The sequence below is a fragment of the Nyctereutes procyonoides genome, unplaced genomic scaffold (genome assembly GCF_905146905.1).
Source record: "Nyctereutes procyonoides isolate TBG_1078 unplaced genomic scaffold, NYPRO_anot_genome, whole genome shotgun sequence".
Classification (NCBI taxonomy): Eukaryota; Metazoa; Chordata; class Mammalia; order Carnivora; family Canidae; genus Nyctereutes; species Nyctereutes procyonoides.
In genome coordinates this window covers 11,723,459-11,735,181 of record NW_026575147.1, presented here as the reverse complement: position 1 = coordinate 11,735,181, position 11,723 = coordinate 11,723,459, and the positions used below count along the sequence as shown (strand labels likewise).

Genomic DNA, 11,723 nt, shown 5'->3' with positions numbered 1-11,723 from the left:
CCAGCCATGAGAACTGGCCTTCTGCCTTTTCTCTAGGAAACAAGAAAAAAAAGGTGAATCTTGCTTAAAGATGATGAAGTGTAAGAGTCTCAGAGCTAAGCAGACCATGTGTTATGTTCTGGTTAGCCTCTTGTTTGTTACAACTTGAACTGTAAACCAGGTTCCTTCCTTGAGAAGGGAGGCACTAGGGCCCTGAGTGATGGTGGCTTTGTTGTGTGACCACAGAGGCTGGTTGCGTACTAATTTCCTCTAGGGCTTGTGACGAAGTCAGTTAACCACAGCCTTCAACATGCTCTGCTCTGGCAGCAGCAGTGGCTTCTTGGTGGTATCTCAGCCATGACATACATTTGACATGCCCTCCCTTAACCCGCTGGTAGACAGCTTCTCTTGGCCTGCAGCATGGACCAAAGGGAAATTCTGCACAAGTTCCTGGATGAGGCCCAAAACAAGAAATCTAGCAAAGAGGAGTTTGCTGATGAATTTCTGGTGAGTCCTATGTGTGACACTCTCAAGGTAGTTACACAGACTGCTTAATTGATGAGGATGGTCCAAATGTCCTAGACCAAATTGCTCTTGGGATAAAAAGTGAATGTCAGGCCTTGCAGGGGAAGAAGGGAGAGAGGCAAAACCAGAAGCTCAACTTTTCTCAGTGGCTTGTGTGTTTTTCTCTTGAAAAAACTATTTCAAATGTTGGTTTCTAGTTCTCAGGAGTTTGGCCAGGATTTCTATGGAAGGCTTACACAATTCCAGGTGTATAAGTCCTCATATTAATTGACCATCTGGAGTTCCTAGGTACCTGAGTTGAGTTGTGGTTGATGCTTCAAATGACTACTTTTATTTTATTTTATTTTTAAAGATTTTATTTATTTATTCATGAGAGACAGAGAGAGAGAGAGAGAGGCAGAGACACAGGCAGAGGGAGAAGCAGGCTCCATGCAGGGAGCCTAATGCGGGACTCAGTCCCGGGTCTCCAGGATCACGCCCTGGCCTGAAGGCAGGCACTAAACTGCTAAGCCACCCAGGCTGCTCTCAAATGACTACTTTTAATTAATATTAAGAGGAAATAAACCAAGATTAACTTTTCATGGAACATGATGTTTTAGCCTCCCCATGGAATCCCATTTGGATGACAAAGGTTCTTGAGGAGCTCTGAAACTACCTCCTGTCATATTTCTTTATTTCTTCTTTTATTTTTCTTCTGAGAAGAAAAATGAGCACATGTGTTTTTGTACTAACAGGGTTTCCTTAAGCTTCTTTTGCTTGGAGGGGTGGAATAACAGGGATGGGGGAGTAGACACAAGTGAGGGGTATGGAGACAAATATAAGTGCCAGGTAGCCTAGGGCCAACTAGATCTGACCATCCAGGAAAACACTGCTTCTCTTCTGAGGAGACTGTGGTGACTGATGTGTCAGCAGCTGGGTAGGCCTCATTTGTCCTATAACCTAGCATATCAGAGGACATAGGCTATCTGATAGTACCTACTATGTATTTTGGAATACCTTCAGCTGGTGTTTCAGGGCTATAAGAACTCGAAGCCTTGGGTCTTCAGCTGTGAAGAAGTAGGAAAAACAAGAGAGTTGAAGCAGAAAATCTGAAATCAAATCATGATTCTTTCTTTGACATGTTCTTTAATTTCCCCATGTCTTTGTTTTCTAACTTCCAAAATGAGGATGATAATCCATGTCCTACCTGTCTTCACAGGTTGTTGTGATGATTAAATATCAATAATAATTAAAAGTGTTCATTCATTCAGTAATATTCATTGAGCATCTACTGTATACCAAGTTTGGTTCTAGGCACTGAGGATACAGCCATGAACAAGCCAAACTTCTGTGCTCATGGACCTAATATTCTGGCACCCGATAGTAGATGTGAAAACACTCAGTAAAGTCTTGAGTGATTAGATATTATGACTGTGATTATATGTTGTGAGAGAAGCCCCTATGTCAAATAAACTTGGGTAATATTGGGGCATCGTGAAAAATGTACTCTCATTGCCACTGGCCAGGCAGTGAGTCCCTCTGAGTAGAACTACCAGGGAGGGAAGCAAGGGGGATGTCCTGGCCTACGTGTCTGTTTAGATATGTGCCTCCCCCTGGGCTATACTCCAGAGCCAAATTCACCCAACACATAGAGGTAAAAAGTGACCTAGGAGGTAGGGCCAGCCTCTGTCTTATTCCAGTTGTGTTTTTAAAAATAATATAGACTACATCTCCAATATTGTACCTTTTCTTCCCTCAGTCATTATAAACTCCCACCAAATTATGGAAGTCACCTAACCTCCTGTTTTCTCTGCCTCTAGACTTGTCCCACCTTCAGTCAATTTTCCATTCAGTACCCAACTGATCTAATAACCACAGACCTGGTCATTTCCCCCTGCTTAAAAACATTGTATAGTTCTTTTTTTCAGCTGTTTAAAACTGTGAAATATAATACATAGTTATAAAGGTTACATACAACATGTGTAAGTATAATTATAAAGCCACCACCATCAAGGTCATGGACCAGAACATTTTTGGACTTAGGAAGACCCCTGTATATCACTTCTCTGGCGACCTTGCACCCCACTCCCATCCCCCACCCCCACCATGTCCTGATCTGCTCTGCCCAAGGAATAATCACTATCCTGACTTTTGTATTAATCACTTCCTTGCTTTCCTAGCTCTTGGTTTCAAGGACCTTGTTTTTGGATGGTGATTAAGTGGAACCTCACTGTTCATTGACTCACGTCCTCCAGTGGAAAAACAGAGTCTTGCCCTTAGTCCCACCTAACGGTTCAGCTGAGATATCGGAGACATTCATTTTGGGGGAGTTGGGTAGTGGTGAACAGGGCTAGATTGCTTGCCGGGACAAGATCAATACTACTGTTAACTTGAAGGGCTTTCCATCTGGTCCTGTTCCCTACCCCTCCTTAAGCCCTTTCATCTATTCTCCCAGGATTTGATGTTTTTGAGGTTGGAGGACTGATTCTGTGACACAAGGCCACTGTTAGCCTAAATGGTAGAGACTTTGTGGGAATTCTAGAAAATCACCTCTGGTTCCAGGTAGACCATCTGTGTACCCTGCCCCTACCAGGTCAGTGGCTTGGATTTCCGTCTCCAACCTCCCTCTTGGCTGTGTATCTGTGTGCAGAGCACATGGCCCTGCTATGATAGCTGAAGCCAATACCATGTGGCATAGGATATTTCCCATGCCAATGCTAAATTTGATCACGTTCCTATAGTGTGAACTGCCATGAAACTAGTGGAAGGGGGCACCTGGGTGGCTTGGTCGGTTAAGCATCTGGCTTTGGCTCAGGTCCTGGGATGGAGCCTTCATTGGGCTCCCTGCTCAGTGGGGAGCCTGCTTCTCCCTCTACCACTCCCCTTGCTGTGCTCTCTACTTTCTCTCTCTGTCAAATAAATGAATAAAATCTTAAAAACAAGAAAGAAAGAAACTAGTGGAAATTTAGTTTAGTGGAAACTGCCATGACTATAAGCTATTCATGCATTTACTCATGTGTTTACTGAGTGCTTACTATGTGCAAAGCATCATGCTAGATAATGCAATATGCAATGCAATGTCAAAGACATTAGGAGATGTTATAGGGAGGTAGACACTAAATAGCTAATTACCCTAGTAAATATTGAATTGTGATAGTCTTGGTGATGTGCCAAGGAAGCATCATAGTCATTATCTTATTTATTACTCATTAAAAAAAACCTCTATCAGGTAGTTACGATCTCTGACTCTGGGGATGGAGCCCCAGCATATAGTCCAAAAGAAGGGGAAAGCCACATGGCCAAGTCCATGTTATCAACAATCATGAAAAGTTAGAAATAATCTAAATGTCCAAGAAAAGAAAAAAATCAAATTACTACCACACATTCGGTAGTAATTTACAGATGAGAAAACTGAGGCTCTGAGAGGTTAAATAATTGGCCTAAGCTCACGCCACTGTTCAGCCCTTGAAGTTTAAACTGAATCCATCATTTCAAAGCCTGTGAAATTAATCCTATGCAATAGTTTCTTGCTTCAGCCTATAACACTGAGTCCCTCAAAGGGTCCAGCCTGAGAGTAAGTCTCCAGTTAGTATAGCCTCTCTCTTTTTCTTTCTTTCTTTCTTTCTTTCTTTCTTTCTTTCTTTCTTTCTTTCTTCTTTTCTTCTTTCTTCTTGTTTTTCTTTCTTTCTTTCTAGAGAGCGATTGAGTAGGGGTAGAAGCAGAGAGAGAGAAACTCAAGCAGACTCCCCTGTCAGCACAGAGCCTGATGTGGGGTTCAATTTCATGACCCTGCAATCATGACCTGAGCCAAAATCAAGAGTCTGACTGAGCCATCCAGGCGCCCCATATTGTCATTATTCTTATAAAACAATATTATTGCAAGTTAAAAGAAAATAAATTCACCTTAGTACCAATATCCCAACAAATGCAGTCTTTTTGGAGGGGAAATTCTAGTTCTTGTCCATTTATATGCTGCCTTTTACACTGTTGCAGTGATAGCATAGATACAATTTGGTATTCCCATATTTTCACTTAACATTATACCAAAATTATCATGTTAATTAAAATCTCTATTTATGGCTTTTGATGCAGCATAGTATAATGAAAGAGTAATATTCATAATAATTGCTAATACTTCCTTATTTCTCATAGAAACTGTTTTAAACACTTTCATGTATCAACTCAGTTAATCCATTGAGGAAGGTACTATTATTATGTTCATTTTATAGATGAGGAAACAGAGAGGTTAACTGACTTGCACAGGGTCAGAGAGCTAGTAAGTGGTGGAACAGAGACTCAAGTTCAAGTAGTCTTGCTTCACCATTTATATTTATAACAACTCTGGCATTATATAAACCTGAGTTTGCATTTAGGTTCTGCCTATCATTAGCTCTGTCACCTTGAACAAAGTCATTTAAAAGTGGGAATGAATAAACATTCACATTACAGAATTGCTGTATAGGAAATGGAATAAATATACACAATGCCCGATGTGTGGTAGTAATTTGATTTTTTCTTTTCTTGGACAGTTAGATTATTTCTAACTTTTCACAATTATTAATAACAAGCAATAAATGCACTTGGCCATGTGGCTTTCCCCTTCTTTTGGACTATATGCTGGGGCTCCGGCCTCAAAAGTGTCCTTACTGGGTCAAAGAGTCTTAGCATCTGATTGGCTAAGTATTGCCAAATGCGTTGTTTTTTGTTTGTTTGTTTGTTTGTTTGTTTGTTTTTTTACAAGTAGACTCTTTTATTTGAGATTCAGAGGTTTACGCCTTTCTATGGTAGGAAGTTCCGTGGAGAAAACTCTATTGAACTCGGAAACACATGCCGTCTGGTCCTGCGGCTGTGCACTCTTTTCTCACACAGCTTCTGACAAGCTTCTAACATAAGGGAGTTAGAGGCTAATTCCACATGCAGTGTGGAGCCACGAGGGAGAGCTTGGGTGCTCAACGTTCAGAAGTGTGGCTTGAAGCCAGCTTTCAACTAGCCTCTCTCTTAGGAGAGATGGAAGCAAACTCCATTGGAGGTGAGGAAGTTTTGTGAAAGCGCTGTATTCAGCCTGGAGACGCGAGCATTCCAGGTCTGCACGAGGAGACTTGCCTCTCACACCATTTCTGTCAGGTTACACAGAAGGCTGTTAGAGCCTAAGTATACTTGTGTTGTGAATGCCAGAAGGAAACGCCATAGGCCCACCTCTCAGAAGTCTGTATGTATGCCTTGAAGCCAGCTTCCAACTCGTCGCTCCTATTGCAGGAAAATCCTAGCTCAACTCTCCGTGAGGAGGTTTCAAGGAAAGTGCTGTATTGAACTCGAGACACAAGACTTCTGGGTAGGCAATTTGCCACTTGCCTCTCACACAACATGTGGCAGGCATTGAACATCAAGGAGTTAGAATTTAAGTGCACAGGGAGAGTGCAGCCGGGAGGGATAGGACTTGTGCTCAACTCTCAGAAGTGAGTGTGCCTTGAAGCCAAATGTGTTTTTTAAAGAGCTTTTCTAACTTGCAAAGTCTGAATTTATCATCTTCTCTATTAACACTTACTAGTCATTTATTTTTTTTAAGATTTTTTAAAAATTTATTTATTCATGAGAGACAGAGAGAGTGAGGCAGAGACACAGGCAGAGGGAAAAGTAGGCTCCCTGAGGGGAACCCGATGTGGGACTTGATCCAGTGTCTCCAGGATCACGCCCTGAGCCAAAGGCAGACGCTCAATCGCTGAGTCACTCCAGGTGTCCCACCTTACTAGTCATTTAATAACTATAGAAGAAAATAAATAAATCTTTTTGACTGCTTACCATATGTTAAGCAATAAGTGGTTTACCATATATGATCATAATCACTGCAACAGCCCGAGAGGAAAGCATTATCTTTATTTAACCCATAAAATGGCAAGGCCAGGATTTGAAACTGGTCTGATTAAAAGCCCTTTACCTCTATACTGCATCATAACATCATAACATGCTTCCCCCTGCCCCCAATTTAGTGTAAAATAGTACTTTGTTACATTAATTCTATTTATTTGCTTTTAGAGACTCAAACATTTTCCTGATTTTCTTTTTCTTTCTTTTTTAAAAATTGAAGTATAGTTGACCAACAGTTGTTACATTAGTTTTAGGTGTACAACATAGTGATTCCACAACTCTATATTCCATGGTTATTTTCAACCTGCATTTTCTTATATAAATTTTCTGTTATTCTACCTTCAACAATCACTAATCCATGGAACTGTGCACCAGACTGTGCTAAAGTGCTTCACAAATAGAGCCTCATTTGCTTCCCAAAGAATCTTTTACATTGGCTAACCAAGTCCTGCACGGAACAGTGCTCATATGCTTCTCCAGATTCCTACAGCACGTTGAGTTTTTTCTCCTTGTCGTACTTCTTCTACCACAGGGCCGTGGCATACGTGCTGTTCTCCCTTTCCTTGAATAGTCCCTCATACTCCTTTTTACCTAGTTAACACTTCGTAGTTCTTCAGATTTCAATTTGGTGATCATTTCCTCAGAAAAGTCGTTCTTGATCTCTCCAAATAGAGCAAATCTCCTATTATACATTCTCTTTAGGACTTTTTTTTAATGCCTCTTTTTTGCCCCCAGCTTTATATAGGTTTTCATAGCATATATCACCGTTCCAATTTTACATCTCTTTGTGCCATTATTTGATTAATGTCTGCTCTTCCATCAGTCTGAAGCTCCATACAGACAAGGCTCACATTTAGTTCTGCTTATCTTGGTATCTTCAGCCACTAGCACATGTTTGGCAAGTAGTAGACACTGAGGGACAGCTTGCCTAAGGTCATTGCAGTTCATTAAGTGGTGGAACTTGGATTGGAATAAAACTAACTGGTTAGTCTGTGCTCTTAGCCCTCGTTCTGATCGCTGACTTTATTGCTCCCAATTTATGCATTGGTCTGAACCTTTCAAACATATATATATATATATATATATATATATATATATATATATATAATATACACAGAAAAGTGCTTTAGACGCACATATGAAGGGAGCCTGGGTGGCTCAGTTGGTTAAGGATCTGACTCGATCTCAGCTCAGGTCTTGATCTCAGGGTGGAGTTCAGGCCACATTTTGGGTTCCACACTGCACATGGAGCCTACTTAAAAATAAATTTTAAAAAATAAATAAATGCATATACATGCAATTTAACAAGTAGTGATAAAGAAGGTACCCATACAAGCACCACTCAGATCAAGATATAGAATGTTGCCTACACTTCAGAAATCCCTTGGGTGTCCTTCTAGATCATAACTCCCCCGCAAACCCCACCACATTAGAAGTAAACGCTGCTCGGAAATGGTTATGAGTTTTATTTATTTTTTATCCCCTTCACCTATTTTGCCCATCCCCCAACACCCTCCCCTCTGGCAATCACTAGGTTTGGTTTGGTTTTGTATATATGAGTCTATTTCTCTTTTCATGTTATTTGTTTTGTCTTTTAAGATTCCACATATAAATGAGATCACGTGATATTTGCCTTTCTCTGTGAATTATTTTCTTTGTTCTTCCGCATAGCTTTAAGGCCTGAACAGCAGAGATTAATTTTACCTGTTTTAGAATTTTATGTAATGAAATCATGTTATGTTTGTGTGTGTGTTTGTCTTTTTGATGTAGTCTTTCATTCTACATATTTATGAAATCTATACATTTTGTTACATTTGGATTTTTTTTTCCTAATCATTTTTATGAATTCCATCAGGGTTGAATATATGCAATTACTGTAGTGTTGTGATCACAGAGTGCATTGAGCAAGGTCACATAGTCACTTAGGATGATATTAACTATTTTGGATCACTACAGTCCAGTGTCATGGCTTTAGTTTTGCTGGTCTAAAAATTCAATTTTATCGGTATGCCTAGAGTGGATCAGGACTAGGAAAACACATAAGAAATTCACCAGAAATAAGAGTACCAATTTATTAACTTTTTAGTCAGAAAAATCACTGTCAGAGGACAAGTTTTCATTGACTGACTTCATGTTCTATAGCTTGGAGAAAAACTTATATGAGAAGCCAACTATAATCAGAAAGTTGCCTGATGAGCATAGTGGCTTTGGTGGCCTCAACTGTGATGGTATGGTCCCCACCTCTTTGTTCCAACCCTCAAGTGGTGACTACCACTCTTTCCTGGCCTGCACTAGGGGCACAGTGACAGTGTTGGATGTCTTGTCTTCTAGGCTTTAGCATGAGGACCATCTGCTTCTATTAGTGCATTCTTGATCAGATAGATTACAATTTGCAGAGGAATAGGCATTCCCTTTGGCCACTTACTGCAACTGATTGTGGTTTATGACATGTACATTTCAGTCACTGTATGAAATATGGGTCAAGGCTTGGTTATGCATATCACATGCTGGTCAATTTTGTTTAAAACTCCTTTGGTTTTGGGATCCTGGGTTCCTCGGCGGTTTGATAATATGGATCAAAAGCCTGTAGAGTTGACAAATTCTTTGACCACTCCTAAGAATTTATCTGAAGGAAATAATGAAAGACATTGATATAGGTTTTGGCTACCTTTAATAATATTGTTTAGAACCATCATTTAGGAAGCATCTTAAATGTGCAAATATAAAGGAACAGGCTTCAAAAGTAATTTATGTTACACCCCATATAATGGAATACTCTGCCTTCACTAAAAATGTAGATGCTGGGCAGCCCCGGTGGCGCAGCGGTTTAGCGCCGCCTGCGGCCTGGGGTGTGATCCTGGGGATCCAGGATCGAGTCCCGCATCGGCCTTCCAGCGTGGAGCCTGCTTCTCCCTCTGCCTGTGTCTCTGCCTCTCTCTCGCTCTCTCTGAATGAATAAATAAATCTTTAAAAAAAATGTAGATGCAAAATCATAAGTAAAAAGAGCAAGTTGCTAATCCCTATATACAGTGTGATCCCATCTTTATTACACACCTAGATAAAGGATTGGAATGTAATATAAAATATCAAGAATGATTAACTCTGGGTAGTGTGGGATTATAGGGGATTTTTATAATTTTGTTTGCTTCTCTGTATTCTAAAATTCTTCAATGAATATACATTACTTTTTTATTTAAGAAATCTATATTTAAAATTTTCCTTTAGTGCTGTTTCATTCCACTTAAGGAAAACTAAAGAGGAAAAAAAGGGGAGGATGATTTTTATGTTTCTTAGGGATGAGGTATTTTTGTAGAAAAAGGATACATTATACTTATCAAATACAAGGACATATTTATTAAATACCAAGAATTCAGTGAGCCCTAGTAGAAAGAATATACCCGGTTCTGAAAGTCACAGTAATGTTGGTTTATAATACATTAGAAGTTAGACTGATAGTGTAGCAACTTCTGGAGACTTACCATAGACATACCAGAGAAGGCATGGGTACATTTTAGTTCCACAGGGAAGATCTAGATATATTCAATTCTGTATTTATTTACAGTAACAATTCTAACTGGGCAGCCATGAACACCGTACCTCCTTGTAGCCAGTGCACAAACATTGGTCCAATTAAATGACTCATTGATGTGAAACAGCCTATTGCTTGAACATGCTTACCAGCATTTCTTGACTTTTGTGTACACTGAGGTGATTTTTTTTTCTGCTACCACCAGAATAAATACATCACTTCTAAAGCTAATTCCTTTCAACTCCATCCCAGCCTCTCACTGGGGACCATCCAGTCCTACATTTTCTGATACTCACAGGATTTATAAAAAAAAAAAAAAAAAAAATTCTTGTCATATCATTACATTGTAAGTATCTAAAAAGTTGAATTTCTTGGTTTATTCACCCCACTTTAGCAATCGCTTACCCACTCACCCACTTGCCTTAACTATGGGACTGCAACCCGATCCTCATATGTTTGGCAGGCTAGTTGGAGCTAGATTGGAGGCTTAGAATACATCTTATTGACCTGGCGTTGGTTGTAGACTTTGAAGAACTAGCTTGAGAAGCTCTGGAAACAGCCCAACCTGATTCTCCTCTCTCATCTAGCACAGGGGGGCCGAATTTGAATTCACCCACTCTGAAATGTAACTTATGCTAGGTCTTCTTTTTTTTTAAATTTTTTTTAATTTATTTGTGATAGTCACACAGAGAGAGAGAGAGAGAGAGAGAGGCAGAGACACAGGCAGAGGGAGAAGCGGGCTCCATGCACCGGAAGCCCGACGTGGGACTCGATCCCGGGTCTCCAGGATCGCGCCCTGGGCCAAAGGCAAGCGCCAAACCGCTGCGCCACCCAGGGATCCCCTATGCTAGGTCTTCTATACAATGATGTCGTTCTCCAAGGCAAAGATAGTATGGTCTTGGGCTTTCTTTTTCTTTCTGTCCTCTTTTAGGAGTGACCTTAATCCACTTGTTAGTAATTTACTGACTAGTCAATAAGAACATGCTAATGACTCTGTCCTGATTTATATTTTTATGGCCAAGACTTCAGTTTTCCTGTTTTGAAGGGAAAAAGATAGTATAGACCATAAACCAAATGTGTGTACTGTTAGCTTGTGAAGCATACACCGAATCTGGTTTGTCATACATCCCAACTGATCGCAGCCCAGGAGGGATGCTGCCCCCCCTTTTTTTCTCCTTTTCTTATTCTCTCAGTAACTTTGCCCCTGATTTTTCATTGGTGCTGCCTCTAGTGAACACACATCCCTGTACCCTGTGGTTGGCAGAGAAATACCTTCTCCTTTTGACCTATCCTTCCCCCTCAATCCCAACCCATCCCCATGGCTGTGTTTTTTCTTTTATGCATTTTTGCTGTCTAATCTCATAGCTCCTCCTTTTCTGATAAGGTATATCTGTTCTTCTGTCCTAATTCTGGTCTGTTCTGTTCTCTGTTGGGATGTTGGAACCTGTGGGTCTGGTAGGGAGAGAAGGAAAAAAAAAGGCCCTTACAGTGGTCTGAGCTCAAGGTAAGGTATCCAAAACCAAAACGAAACAAAATAAAAACCTTTCACACTTTCCAAATTAACAATTCCATAGACATTTCCCGTATGATGTTTTGCTAAAAGCACATCTCCCTGTGTCATCCAGCAGGATGACTCCAGGAGGAGGAACGAGTGGGGGGTAGGGGGGATGGAAGCCATTCCATCCCATTGTTGAAGGTGGCAGGTCCACCTTCAACAAACCTGAACAACCACAGGTTTGCAAGTGCACATGTGCGTGTGTACACACACACACACACACACACACACACACACACACAGTCTTTATCTGTGACATTTTACCAAATTAATAGATGCTTAACTTACAAA

The 11,723-nt window shown here is 40.5% G+C and overlaps 1 protein-coding gene across 1 annotated transcript in view; it reads left to right on the top strand.

Annotated features, from left to right (window-relative positions):
* The first annotated feature begins 314 nt into the window (after positions 1-314).
* PTPN22 (protein tyrosine phosphatase non-receptor type 22) overlaps positions 315-11,723 on the top strand; it is a 59,355-nt gene continuing 47,946 nt past the window's right edge. Inside the window, exon 1 of the mRNA XM_055312186.1 lies at positions 315-486. Within this exon, the coding sequence (XP_055168161.1) occupies positions 400-486 (87 nt within the window). The 5' untranslated portion in view covers positions 315-399. The remainder of the gene's footprint in view (positions 487-11,723) is intronic.